This window comes from Ruditapes philippinarum, unplaced genomic scaffold (assembly GCF_026571515.1).
Source record: "Ruditapes philippinarum isolate M1 unplaced genomic scaffold, ASM2657151v2 ctg1121_1_1_1_1, whole genome shotgun sequence".
Taxonomy (NCBI): domain Eukaryota; kingdom Metazoa; phylum Mollusca; class Bivalvia; order Venerida; family Veneridae; genus Ruditapes; species Ruditapes philippinarum.
Window position 1 is genome coordinate 166,028 of NW_026863901.1, and position 15,422 is coordinate 181,449.

The 15,422-nt window shown below is 31.8% G+C and overlaps 2 protein-coding genes across 3 annotated transcripts in view; one reads left to right on the top strand and one right to left on the bottom strand.

The window, feature by feature from the left end:
* Nucleotides 1-1,383: 1,383 nt before the first annotated feature.
* Nucleotides 1,384-9,108, bottom strand: LOC132723752 (dynein light chain Tctex-type 5-B-like). Its single transcript, XM_060708529.1, has 4 exons — nt 8,951-9,108; nt 6,105-6,256; nt 5,240-5,459; nt 1,384-4,924 (listed from the first exon to the last, which is right to left on the bottom strand). The coding sequence occupies exons 2-4, from the start codon at nt 6,218-6,220 to the stop codon at nt 4,721-4,723; spliced, it is 540 nt and encodes a 179-aa protein (XP_060564512.1). The 5' UTR covers nt 6,221-6,256; nt 8,951-9,108; the 3' UTR covers nt 1,384-4,720.
* Nucleotides 9,109-9,305: 197 nt separating this feature from the next.
* LOC132723751 (guanine nucleotide exchange factor subunit RIC1-like) overlaps nt 9,306-15,422 on the top strand; it is a 69,452-nt gene continuing 63,335 nt past the window's right edge. Inside the window, exon 1 of one of the 2 annotated variants that reach the window (XM_060708527.1) lies at nt 9,306-9,546. In XM_060708527.1, coding sequence (XP_060564510.1) covers nt 9,406-9,546 — 141 coding nt within the window. In that variant the 5' untranslated portion in view covers nt 9,306-9,405. The remainder of the gene's footprint in view (nt 9,547-15,422) is intronic. The other variant, XM_060708528.1, reaches the window with a different exon arrangement.

Consider the following 15,422-nt stretch of genomic DNA (forward strand, 5'->3'; position numbering starts at 1 on the left):
GGCTTAATTTTGAGTTAATTTAAAACAACTCTGATGACATGGAAGTTAATTTCATCACATTGGTAATTTGGACAACTTTATACAATCAACTCCAAGATCCAAGTATAAAAACAATCAAGACTTGCACACCGATGAAAGTTTATTTCATCACATTCATAATTTGGGCAACTGATGCGGTATTCTTTACTGAACATCTGTCTGAGGACCTCTGCATGAAAATTCAATTATCTGAGTGTAGTTTCCTTAGTTCAAAATAACTTTCTAAATTATTTTTCATATTGTGGTGATTTGAGAAGTGTTTGTACATTATTGTTACTTTATATATATTGCTCATTACTCTCAATTTTTTTATCATTTATTTTTCACTTCTCTTTCAGTAAATATAATACATAAAGAGGTGCTAATAATATTAATGTTGTCTGATAATTTGTTTTTGTTCCCAAGAGTGTTATTTACTTATATTTTGTAGAGGTCCACCTAAGTCAATGCTATGTCGTAAAACTCTTAAAGCTCTTGACATTGTACTTTGGGACAAAGAAACTTATATTCCTATACAACACAGTCTTAGTAAATAAGAGCTGGATGGCAACTTTGACCACACTCACCTGGGGCATGATTTATTTAACTTTTGTAAAGGACCACTATGTGATACTACATGCTTAATATCCTAGCTCTTCGCATTGCAGCTCCACAAAAGAAAAAAAATATACATGTATGTATTATCCATAACAATTCAGACATTAAGACTCTAATAGAAAGTCACCAGGTGAGGCTACAATGACATGCCAATATCTAAGCTCTGGGCCTTGTAGTTTGAGAACATTTTTAAAGTATCTCGACAACACCTTAGACCTACACATATGCATCAAACTAGAACCATTTATATAACATTTGTAGAGGGCCACCTTATAATCATTCCTGTGAAGTTTGATTAAAAGTCACAGAGTAGTTTAGGAGATGTTGTTTAAATAAATTGAGCCGCGTCACGACAAAACCAACATAATGGGTTTGCGACCAGCATGGATCCATACCAGTCTGTGCATCAGCACAGTCTGATCAGGATCCATGCTGTTTGCTTACAGACCCTATAACAAGTAAAGAAACTGATAGCGAACAGCATGGATCCTGATCAGACTGCGCGGATGCGCAGGCTGATCTGGATCCATGCTGGTCGCAAACGCACTATGTTGGTTTTGTTGTGACACGGCTAAATTGTGGATAGTGATGGAAAACAGACACAATGTTATCACAAAAGCTTACCTTTGTTATTGGGCACTTTAATTTGTGCTCAATTGAGTAAACAAGATAATCACATAGAAAGAAAGAATAAAATGTTATTTGATTCCAAATAATTTTTTGTTAAATACAACAAAAACAAGATAGAACACTTTTGATAAATAAATTTATTTTATAAAGTTGTAAAGCATTTTACAATTGTAAAGAAGCTCTGAATCATAAACAAAATTAATAGAAAATATATATAAATAGAAAACTCATATAATTATTGCATAATATGACATAGAATTGAAAGTAGAACATCTCACAAGCTAGACTGGTTTTCAAGTTTTTGATATTTAAATTTTACCCAAAGTTGTTAATTAAGCAGCAGTATTATATCATGATCTTGAATTAAATAAATCTTGATGCTGCATTCACCTGTAAATAACAATATCACATCATTATAACTATACACTGCTTGTACTTTCTCATCCTAAAATGTTGCTTCCACCATTATAAAAGGTTTTGATACTGTATAATAATGTAATATTTGTGAATGAAGTCTTCTCTCTTCATAGAACTCAATTTGAATACACAAAACTGCTGGTTTTCTAAATTTTGATTTGTATATTTTAACAGATTAGAGAAAAAAGTTCCTGCCAAACTTATTCTATTACACCATCAACTATTAAAGCATATGAACAGACAATATTTTCATCTTGCCCAATTGTGTGCAAGTACAATAGTTTCACTTCAATATAGAATATGAAACAAATCTGCATTCATAAGCATATTCAACTAAATTACATATCCACAAATTGACACTATTTTACAGTATTTCAGAATAAACAAAAACATTAAGAATCACACATCTGATGTAAAGATAACAATGTTTCCAAAACCATAACATTTTCCTAGTACTACTACCTAATGATAATGAAATAGAAACATTATTTCATAGAATCTATTTTTAGTAAAAATCTTTTCAAATGATATAACACAGAACATGGCGTGAAATTAAAGATACACATTTAAACACTCTTAGTCCCAGTAACTTTTTTCGGAAGTTCAAAAAATCTATAATTTTTAGTTTTATTCTACACAAATGAAGACTTCATTTAGAACACAATAAGTAAAAAAGAAATGTGAATAAACTAGTCACACCTGTTGACCAGTCTGTAGTTTTGATTAAAAAGATGTTATAATAAAGGATTTTGATTTACTAGTGAACTGAAAGAAAAAAGTTTGTTCATGACCAAAATGATATTTGATTTTCATTATTTAACAACAAAATTTTACATAAGTGGATGAACATTGTTTTTTGGTGTTTGTAAAACGCAAGTGACTTCCATCAGAAGTTAAGGATAAACAGCTTGCATGAATGTCTTAACATAAAATTATAAAGTGGTACATTGCAGAAAAAATCCATCCAAGATTTAGAATCTTATATCTTGATCTACGAATATGACCTAAAAAAAACCAAGAATACCTTCAGTACGAGGTATGAAAGCACCCAACACTAGATGTTTAGACCAATGTGGGCGCAAGTATAATTACTATCTCTGGTCTCCGAATACTCAATCTAAACATGATTTTCATATACAACATATAAATCAATACATGAGCAGGCAATTATAGATGTTTGCATATAATTATGGAGCAACTAGCATACTTGTTTATCCAGAAGAAATGGATAAAGAATGAGTGTAAAATGAATATAATAAACATAAAAATATGAGCTATATAAATGTGATATATAAACTTTAACAGCAAACATGAAGCACTTGAAGGAATATCTATTCTATATTGCTACAGTATCTGATTTTTCAACTGAATTAACAAACATGTGTCTGATGGGAATAACTAAAATTGATGAGGTATTAAGATAAAAATATCAGATCTTTTTTCATATAGATTTACACTATTTAGGAAAAGTTTTACAATTGTTACAAAAATAATCAGAGATTTTTATTGTTCTTCAAATAAATGAGATGTTTTTAAGTATTACATTTTTGTAAGATAGAAAATAAAAATTAAAAAAAGAAAGAAAGAGAAATCCCCACATTTCAGAACCATATAAATAATTCAAATACACATTTAGAGTTTTAGACAGCTTCCAATTCAGATGCTGCTTGTCCACACACTTGAACACATAAACAATTTGATTATCACTAAAGAATATAATATTCAACAATCTAGCTATACATGTATATATATCAATGTCAATATATGAAATGTAACACATATGATCAAGTTACCTCCCTTTGCAGGATTGATATCACAGATATAAATAGCTTACAAAAAACAAAGTTCTGTCCTTATATAAAAAGTAAAATGAACACTGCGGAACTACAGAAAAAAAGAAAATAATTTGATTCAATAATCAGATCAAAATGTAACAAATCTTTTTTTAATGTAAAATGACAATTTCTTTTTGATTATTGGTTAATTTTCATATAAAAATTCCCTATGATTTCGCAAAAGTTCAAAATAAATGAACATTTCACTAAACAATTAAAGTCAATTTCAATTATATCATGGTCAATACACCTGATTAATATATCTTGCAATGAGTTGACAGTAAAAATGGAATAAGTGATGATATCTAGACAGAAAGAAAACCAAAAACAACAAGACATGGAATTCAATATGCAAAAAAGGCTTAAAGCATTCACTGTATTATGGTTAAAAACATGCAGAATTTTTCATACTTTACACCAAAATTAGAATACTCTCAAGGCCAAGTTGAATTGGGTTTATAATACTGTTAGTTATATCATATTACTATACCAATAAATTTTGATAAATATAATTTATTTCTAATCAAAGCAAACACATTCATTATTATTAAAAAAAATGAAAATAACAGCAGTTGGTGTCATTAAATGAGACAATATACCTTTAAATAAACGTAAAATTTTTAGAGTACATTTGATAATTATATCAGTTCTCTCATAAATATGTATGCACAATAAAGTATCAAAATGTTTGATGTTAAAGATTGATAATATTATAAACCTGAACACTAATTATTATGAGTGATAAATATTTATTCCATGATATTGATGTGGTAGTCTCCTATTTTAGTTCATGGTTAAAGATAAATAATATTAAGAATTTGGTGCTCAGATAAAGCTGTAACTATTTTGCACCAGAAGAATCTCAACAAAAGAAGAATCTTAACAAAATTAATAAATTGAAAGACTCAATGTCTTAATAACAATTAGAAAACTCAAAGTTGCTAATAAGTAGCTATTCAAGAACTTCATCGGTATATATAATTATACAAATGTACATGCTATTTTGCTCTACATATTTTTTAAATTAGAGCAAGTGTTTTATAAGGAGTGTACTTTAAAGAACTCGCATATGAATGCTTTAATTTTAAATGAAAGATATGTACGTCCTATAGTTAAAATAACCTTGTTTAACACCTGTAGTGATGTGAATTTCATTGCAACTGTGTACTGTTGGCTACTTCCTGTCCGTCATTGTTGTAAGTCTACTCGTAGTACACGCCATACACACTACCTATAGCGAATATTGATCTATTCCTGAACTCTGATGTTGAGAAAGTGTCATATTTATCATCCCACAAACACCGACTACCAACACGTAGACCCTGGCTACTCAACTGACCTATATGCACTAAACAGATCACCTTAAAGCGTGGAATCATCATTTCTTTTACTCTTGCTTTGATCACCTATAACAAAACATCAAGAATTGATAAAAATATTGGATTATTGATTTTTTTTCTAAACTGTATAAGTACAGAATAGATCTTCTATCAACAAGTATAAATAATGTGTTCATTCAAAGTCTTAAGATATTCTTGTATAATGCTTTACTTTGAATCAGAAATTATTAAGTGACAAAATGTTTAGGAAATTAAAACAACAACAGTAGAATACCAAATATTATATCATGCAAATATTTTACCATTAAAATCATCATTAGAAGTACAACTCATTAAAGATGTTTACTATTTGATGCTTAATTAAAAGTATATATTTATTACCTCAGAAATTGTTTTCGACATTTGTCTACACAGTTCCGGTTCATATTTCTCTTCAGCTAAATAACTCTCTAGAACATCATGAATGATGTGTTTTACTTTAGAAGAAGGGAATTTCTTCCTTGGCTCCAGCTGGTATGTGTTTTCTTGTTTCACTTGTGGTTTGAAGTGATCCTCATGACCGGGTTCATCCATAAATGATACTGTGCTCATCGAACTGGGCCTATAAGAATTTGTAAAGCATGAAAATAAGAAAGTAATAACAACTAACATTGATTGTGTTGACGCCTTTCAAGATGATCTGCTAAATGTAATATGATGTCCAGCCATTACATAATTTTGTAGTTAAAATCATCTATAATGTACATTACTTAAAACAGCCTTACTCCACAGGCTAAATTCAACTAAGTGACAAGTTAAAAAACTAAATACAACAAAATTGTTATTGTCTTTTTTAACATTAGAGGTATTTATCACATTTGACTATCTGAAAAATCGTTTGATAGAGTAGATCATGATAAAAAAAACATTCACCCAAATATTTAGTTAATATAATCATGAAGTCTTAACAATATCCTAATGATTGACAGCATGGCTGAGTGCTCAATAAGTTGGACTAGCAAATCTAAGGATTGCTGCTACATGAGTTCAAACCTCATCAGGCACAAGTAGTTGTTTTCATGAGCAGGAAACTTCACACTCATAACCATTGCTTACTACAGTTTGGTATTAGGAACATTTTGAGAGCTTACAGCTTCAGACACAATCAAACTAAAACAAATTTGTATAAGCAAAAATATCCTTCTGTCATTCCATTTACATTAAGTGTTTTCAAAAAAAGGTTATGTTTCACAAAAGGTATATATACCCGTGTTTATGATGTCTGTTATCATGTCGAATGTCTGTGCTGGCCAGTGATGACATGCTGCCTTGTTTCTTCAACAGACGTGCTGCTTTATCTCGTGCTTTATCGTGGTCACCCATTTTTGTGTGCTTGTGTGTATATAAACTTCTTTATGACTGAAAACAATCAATAAAACTTTTTTCATCAAATTGAAAATCATTTTGTTTAAAAATTAAGTACTATTTCCTTTTTTTGAATTTATATTTCACATATTCTATCAAGAATGCTGTAAATACCATTAATGCCTGACCTTATTTGACATGCTGGTAATTACAATAATTTAATATGCCTTGTGTTTGTTGGTTTAAAATATATTAAGTAAACTGTAAGTAAAGAAAAAAATTTAACAACAAATTAGTTTGAACAGGTAATTTGTGTGCTGGAAATGTCACTTCTAAACACACCACTAGAATTTCTTGGCTCAATAAAATAGTGTACATATAACCTGAGTCAGAATAAACATATTGAAGAAACTTGTAAACTTGTTTTTTATTCACACTTAATTCTTCAAGAACAGATTGGATCAGGTGAAAATGGATCACCAAGATTTTCAACATCATACTACAGTATGATATGAGCCTAATAGCTGTAATGCCAGAGATTAAAAAACATAAAACATGAACCCCTAAAACACAGATGAATTAAGGGATGGTAGATTAATATTATTTCCTTAAACGTCTGAATAATAAAGATCATTCCCCATTCACAATTTAGAAAATCATCTTCTTGTTATAATGTACTGATTGACACAGTCCAGGGTAATTTCTTCAGGCATAAAGATGCTCCATCACATACATATGAACTTGTGAAGCAATTTTTTCAATTTGGGAAGGTTACCCCCTTGCCACACCCACCATACTCTTCAGATCTAGCCCCATGCAACTTTTTCCTTTTACCATAACTTAAAAAGTTCTTATCTGTCATTTGGTGACACAAGTCCCGACAGACCATTTGCTGACTAGTCTACCTTAATCATACTGTGATGCATCTCCAGGGTTTTTTTCCCTTCTATAGCAGGGGCCATTAAAGGGCTGCCTCCCCAAAGGAAAATTCTTTAAAATCATGCAGTTTTCCCCAAAAATGGAATTTACATCAAGTTATTTCTTCCCCTTTTGCAAATATAATGTGTAGTTTTCCCCTAAAATTAAGGGCAAGGCTGCTTCCCCAACCTGTGAAAAAAGCCCTGATTTCATAAATGGATTCAGAGATTAAAATTATGTATTTCTAACCATAATGAATACTTTGAAGGAATGTCATGTTCTTTTGACTGCTTAAAAATTGAGATATTGTACACATTACTTATAAAACAGCCCTTAAACTTCATTATAAAGAACACTGTTATCAGCTATTTTTTTTAGATTGTAGCCAGTATACCTATGTAAATTTTAAAACCTTAAACTTCTGCACTCAATGGGTTGTAATAGAATTCGAAATGGACTCCATTTCGCGAAATGAACTTACCGCCTACGAAATGGACATTTGTTTGTTTAACCATGATGAGTAATATTATTTTTATTAATTTATGTTTAACATATGACATAAAACTACAGATTGAACCAGTTAAAATTACTATTTTCCTATTTTATAGTCATATTTCTGAAAATAATCTGGCCTCTACGAAATGGAGTTTTCGGCCACGAAATGGAGTTTTTGCTTACGGAATGGACATTTGCTTTACAAATTATGGTGTAACTGACATGTCACAAAGGGTATCTTTTCTATTCACTTACGTTTATTCTGGGACGACAAAAATATTTTTGTCCCAGGTTAAACATATGATATAATATAAAACAGAATCTTTCTATTTGAAAGACCATGTATAAAACACTGAACTATGTGGCATTATTATTATATACGATTATTTTCAAATGTAAAAGCATAAATAATGAAAAAATTATTAACAAAATTGTTTAAATCGTAATTATATGTCATATATCACTTGTTCATTATTAAAAATGATATTAAATAGTACACTTAAACCAAAATTAAAGAGACAAATGTCCATTTCGTAGTCGAAAAGTTCATTTCGCGAAATGGAGTCCATTTTGCATTCTATTACTACCGGCACTCAATTGACCCAGAGACATAAATAACATCTATGTTATCTACATCTATGATTGACCCAACTCCCCCTAATGAAAAGTCAAAATACCATGCTATGTATGGATTTTCCCAAATTGGTAATGGGGAAATACATGTATACAGATTGAATAATAGTCTAGATCTATAGATATTTTATTATGCTACTGCTGTCTTTGTTCTGGAATGTCTCTTATGATATTGGTCAGGATGATGCCTATATTGAGCAAACCCAAGATCCACCATGGTGAACTCGCAAACATTTATTGACAAAAACAGAATTTTTCTTAACTGGCAGTTTTGTGCCTAATCGATCTGCCATACATTATTGGAGCTCATTTCTCTCCTAATTTTGACATGCTAATAAAGCTAGATGTTCTAAGTCAGAATCTAGCTTTAATTCCTCATACACTAAATCATGTAACGAAATGTTTCACGTACCAATATCATAATATGTCTACAGACAGGTCATCAAAAAGGGGTTTGACAATATATAACGTGAAAATATTAAACAAAGAAAAACACAGAGTCAAAAAAAGGGGTTTGACAATATATAATATAACGTGAAAATATTAAACAAAGAAAAACACAGAGTCAAAGAGAAAGACTGAGAGAGGTTAAATTCAACAAATTCTGTGAAAATGATGAAGAATTTAATTATAAAATGACTAACCTCTCTTCTAAAATATTGGTATAAAGACAATTATTTCAAAAACAATAAAAATATTTACCTTGAAAATGAAAGTACAGTTGCTAAGGCACCGGCGATGCTAGATTGTTAATTGAAAGGAGTATTACAGAAATTTTAAGGTCATTTCCGAAAAGTATGACAGGTGCGCGCTCAATTGGAATTTTAAAGCATTTATGAAAGTGAAAAAAATTAATTTGATTAGTTTAGAATTGAACAATTTTAAGTAATGGCTGGAATACAGAAAAGTATACTAGGTAAACGACAATTTTACAAGACTTTTACTTTTCGGTTACATAATTATTTCACTTTCGATTTTTTTAATGGAAGATAAAAGCTGTGATTTTCTATAACAAGTTGGATTTGATTGGCTAGTGTTCAGTATAACGAACCAATCAGAATCACTTATACAAATACTGAAAGGAAGTCAACATGGCTGTCAAATAGACAAGTTTCTCGTACTGACACAATGAAAATAGTTTTTCTATATGATTAAATATGTATTTCCCTGTTGGGTGGCCAAAATACATAAAACAACCTTGCAGCGATCTAAGGGAACCATGTCATATAATTTCAAGTTGCGATCGCATGCTGTTTGCGATTGTCTCAGAAGAAGAAATAAGCATTTGGTATTGCAAGGTATAGACATCTCTTCATTTACAGATTTTACCCTCTGTTTAGATGTGAAAATGTTTTTATGACTAATGGGCCAATTATCTATACGTTTTTAAAATTTAAGACAACCACTGTATCTTCAGTGTTGCCAAATATTCAGATTAGTTTGTAGGTAAATAAATAACTAAAAAATTAATATACCCAACTCTCTCTGGATGATATAGTTCAACTAATAATTGAACTGCACATTGAGATATTGTACTGTTTTGTGTATACTGGTCGGAGACCATCAACCAGACACTTTTGGAACATTTTTCCCTACAGATTTCATAATTTTTAACCAAGAGACAAAAAAAATTGACACAGTTCAGCTAGGTTCTTCTCCTAACTAACAAACTAGTTTGTTTATTTCCGATTGTATTGACACTTATATCTGAGGCTCAACAAGGAGGGTATCAAAATAACCTAAATTGTTTACACTACAGTACCATGTGTCCGGACAGTTATGTACATGCAGGGCTCATCCGGAAGGGCGATTCAGGCGAAAACTTCGCCGTGTATATATTCATTTCGCTCTCCCAATTGATCAAAGAGAAGTCAACATCGCCGATAAAATCTTAATTCCCAAAGAGTAATTACTTGGCGATGTAAAGAGCAGAGATTGTATCCGCCCATATCACGACTGCTAATTATCATTATCCAATCAGAGCGTCGCTTTATACTACCCTTCTACCTGTATGCAAAGCGATAGACCGCCTACTCTAATCAGTAAATAATGAGAGCATCGGCCCGAAACGAGTATAATTGTGTGACAGTTTTGCGACTTTAATAAGGGATTAGGCGATAATTATAGATTGTTTTTTCCCCGATCATCTAAACACGTGCAAATCTTCCCTAATTGATATACACACGGTGTTTAACCCGAGTAAAGGCGATGTGCAATGGGTTTTTCACGGCTATCACAAAACTGTTAGTCAATTAAAAATAATCAATTTCATTCATGATCAGCGACCGGTCATAGTTTTGAATGATTTCAGTTCGCTCACGTCATGGTTACAGGGCGAAAAGCAAAAGAAAGTTACTGATTCTGATACACTTTCGCGAAAATTTAAGAAAGCCAATTCGCAAAAATCTTACGATTGGTATGTTGTAGACAGTGAGAGTGTTTGGCATTGTTATCTTTTTAGAAATGCCAAATTTGACACAGCTTACGCACGACATCCCGGAAAAATCGGCATGCTACAGCGTTCGTATATCATGTGTACATGTATATTACAACAAAATTTGTCAGGAAAGAAGTGTTCTTATTGTTTCAATATATATATTTGTTTTATTGTCATAAATATGACGCTCAGATTAAGATTTATCAATATTGTAAATTTCAAAAAGCATTATTTATAAAGATATTACGAGTTTAACATTTCATGAAAATAAAGGGAGGTAATTAGAAATTTATTTTCTATAATTTCTCAGTCAAATTTTTCAATAAGAAATGAATGTATATAATTTTAGTGATCAAATATAAATTAATGTGCACAAATGTTTGCAGTACATATTTTACATATTCTTTGATGTTTGAAAATTGTTTTATAAGCATAATTATATGCACATAAACGTGGCATTACAACACACAAGATGAAGAAAAAATTTCTGTAATCAGAACAGAATAGATAGATATTGTAAATCAATATCCAATGTAACTTATCTTCTATTAAAAGTGAGGAAAGTAATTATATAAAATTAATTTATTCATCATATTTTTTCTGACACATTATTATCAATAAATCTACATGAAAATATATAAACAAATATTTAGAGAAAGCTTATAAATAGCTGATATTAAAATAGATTGTGTTTATATTATAGTTAAAGGATGTATAGCCATGCATGTTAATGCATACACATTGGGTTGTTTCCCTTCTCCCTACTATTCACGAGGAAGTCACTTCTCCCTAAAATTTCCCCCCAGGATGAGCCCTGACATGACGTGATTTAATTCAGATAAAAGCTTGGGTGTTTTGATTTTAACATGATAAACAATATGTCCGCAACAAATGCTGAAGTTTTGGAAATTCTATTATTCACTCGGCAAATGATTATAGCTGATATATGAGGTCAGGCATTGCTTTCTTGACCCCAAAATTTCAACGTCAACATTCTTGAAATAGACATTAAAATATTACCTTTTACGCAGGTTGAAATAAATTTATTTACTTAATTTTAAAAGAAATATGCACTAATATTGTTGATAAAAAGTGACTGACAACCACTGAACAAAGAAACTACTAAATTGAGCCGTCGGGTTTGGTGGTTGTCCTGTTTTGGTGGTCCCCAACCAGTAAGCAATTACTGCCCTCTAGAAGCGAGATTCGACCCAGCGCAAAAATATCTATCTTTGGCATGTCAAAAAAATTTGACTATTGATAAAGAAAATTGGCTTCTTACATTTGACTGTCTTGAAATCATCTCATTTCTCGGACATCATTATTTTGATATCTGTTTCAAACCAGCAAGACATGTACATATCCAAAATGGTATATCCAAAATCACATACCATTTCTGATTTCGTACATGAAATTGGTGATTTTCAGCATTATAAGTTATTATATGCCAGTAATTAACCAATTTTTTTTTTCATTTCAATTATTATCCCCTGCCGATGGAATCGGGAGGGGGATATAGTTTTGGCGTTGTCCGTCCTTCCGTCCATCCGTCCGTCCGAATTTCGTTTCCGGAGTAGTTCTCTGCAACTACTGGCTGGAATTCAACGAAACTTTATGGGAATCATCAATATCAAGAGGAGATGCGCATATCGTCGGCTTGTTCCGGTCAGACACTTTAACTCAGAGTTATGGCCCTTGATTAGTTATGCAATATGCATATACTGAGTAAAAATCGTTTCCGGAGTAGTTCTCTGCAACTACTGGCTGGAATTCAACGAAACTTTATGGGAATCATCAATACCAAGGGGAGATGCGCATATCGTCTGCTTGTTCCGGTCAGACACTTTAACTCAGAGTTATGGCCCTTGATTAGTTATGCAATATGCATATGGAGTAAAAATCGTTTCCGCGCTACTTCTCTGCAACTACTGGCTGGAATTCAACGAAACTTTATGGGAACCAATACCAAGAGGAGATGTGCATATCGTCGGCTTGTTCGGGTCAGACACTTTAACTCAGAGTTATGGCCCTTGATTAGTTATGCAATATGCATATGGAGTAAAAATCGTTTCCGAAGTAGTTCTCTGCAACTACTGGCTGGAATTCAACGAAACTTTATGGGATTCATCAATATCAAGAGGACATGCGCATATCGTCGGCTTGTTCCGGTCAGACCCTTTAACTCAGAGTTATGGCCCTTGATTAGTTATGTAGTATGCATATACTGAGTAAAAATCATTTCCGCACTACTTCTCTGCAACTACTAGCTGGAATTCAACGAAACTTTATGGGAACCTTCAATACCAAGAGGAGATGCGCATATCGTCGGCTTGTTCCGGTCAGACACTTTAACTCAGAGTTATGGCCCTTGATTAGTTATGCAGTATGCATATGGAGTAAAAATCGTTTCCGCGCTACTTCTCTGCAACTACTGGCTGGAATTCAACGAAACTTTATGGGAACCTTCAATACCAAGAGGAGATGCGCATATCGTCGGCTTGTTCCGGTCAGACACTTTAACTCAGAGTTATGGCCCTTGATTAGTTATGCAGTATCCATATAGAAAAATATTTGTTTCCTCGCTACTTCTCTGCTACTACTGGCTGGAATTCAATGAAACTTTATGGGATACTAAGAGGAGATGTGCATATAGTCGCCTTGTTCCAGTCAGATACTTATAACTCAGATTTATGGCCCTTGATTAGTTATGTAGTATGCATACATCTCATTGGCATTTCCAGATTTTACTATTTAACACAAAGTTATGGCTCTGTTATTGCCCTGTTCAAAGTTCAAAGAATATTACTGTTTATGCCATGATTAATATATAAATAAAGCCTTATGTCTTCAGTTGTTGTGTTAATAATAACCAGTACTCGGCGGGGGATATAAATTCAACGAATTTGCTTGTTTAATATACAATACAAATTCTTGATATCATGAAAGTGAAGAAGGTCAAATATAAGCAAAATAAAGTTTGCATTGGAATTGAATCTGCAAGGAATTCTTGATGGAAATATGGGTAACATTGTTTGATTTCAGGTTTCACTTTGAAAAAGTTTAATATTTATTATGAATAATGAGAGGGTGTTAAGCGATTATATTTCAATCCATTATTGTGCTCTTTATTGAAAAAATCTTCTCAATAGTTGTTGTAGGATCATGATGGCTCAGTTTCAAACACTGCTAATCTGTGATTCTTTCGAGTTTCTATAAACACTCGAAAATTTGCATGGTCATTAAGTTTATGTGCATCATTCCTACTTGAGTACTGCAATCAACTTCAACGACAAAACACAGACACTAAACTCAAGGCAGTTATCTGCTTAGAGTCAGTGATTTTTTTCACTGTATTTTACAGTCAAATAAAGGCTGTTTCCCCTAGCCCAAAATAGGTATATTTTCCCCTAAAACTGCATATATTAACCATGACTTACCAGCATCACCTAGAAGACAGAAATCTGTCCCTATAGATAGCCTCTGCTATGTACCATGCATGTTAAATTGAATTGAAATTAATTTTTTTCCATAAAATGTGTGAGTAAATTCCATTTTCAGTTGTTGGAATTTGATTTCAGGTTTCCCCTTTTCTGATTTATCGCGCTATATTTTCCCCTTCAGAAAGCCACAGGTTGTTTTGAAAATTGGAAAAAAAATCACTGAGAGTGATCGTAAACGATTTTAAAGCAGTATGATGTAGAAGTTAGGCTGGGTTACATGTCCCAAAGAACTCAGATACATAAGGCATTTGATATCGTATATGTCATTGGTTATGCACCTGCAATACTGACACTGATTCACATGTTTATTGTGAGAGAGCTATGTCATGCATTAAAATTCATTTGTTTAATCCTTGTAATTGAAGTAATCTTTTAAGTATAACAGGGTAATCAACAATTATCCTTTAGCTTAGAACCTGGCAGTGTTTAGGGAGACATTATTGAAGACAATGTATACTTGTAAAAGTGTTTATATACAATACAAAATGTATCATAAAATTATAATGTTTTATTGGCAAAAATGATGTTTTAGATTTTTTAACAATCAAGGGAATTTGTCCCCAGGTGGGGATATTATGGCATATATGCTTAGCATAATTGGGGCAAATCATTAGCAGATAAAAATTGAGAAATTTTAAAACATTAAAAAAAGCCCTAGACAATTGCATTGTTTCTTCTGCACTGTATAGGTAACTCTGTTTCTGGAAGAATCTGGTTGGTGTTGAAAATTTGTCTTGACAAAAAACTCAGTTGTTCAGATTTATCATCAGTTAGATCAGTGCCAAATGAACAACTGCACGCATAGATTCAGTTCTTGTCTCTTCTTTGTACATAGACAAACCCCAACCCCTCTAAATGAGTAAACTTAGTGTTTTTGAATCATATCTAGGCCTCTATATATTATACAGATTGTTAATGTTCACAGGATTATTGTGTTTTCATACACTTGTGCAAGCCTTAAGGTTATTTTCAGCTGTTTATTCAATTCACTTTGTTCAATAAAATTCTAAACAATTTTTCTACTCCGTATTGGCAAGTTAAGGGCATGTTGCTCAGTCTGGGAAAAATCTTTTTTTCTGTTGGGGTGTCCCAGGTTAACCTGAGGATAATATATTCATAAATAAATAAAAACTACCTTGTTAACATGTGGTTAATATATTAATAAAATAAATAAAAGAAAAACAATACTTAAATATATAAGTGATTACTAGTAAATGTATTTGTTGTTAAATTTCAG

Bases quoted from the DNA above. Each gene is read 5' to 3' on its own strand.
- LOC132723752 (XM_060708529.1), bottom strand. From the start codon at position 6,220: ATGGGTGACCACGATAAAGCACGAGATAAAGCAGCACGTCTGTTGAAG. The intron at 5,460-6,104 runs GTATATATACCT...AAATTCTTATAG, and splicing joins AACAGACATCATAAACACGG to GCCCAGTTCGATGAGCACAG. The intron at 4,925-5,239 runs GTAATAAATATA...GTTTTGTTATAG, and splicing joins TGTCGAAAACAATTTCTGAG to GTGATCAAAGCAAGAGTAAA.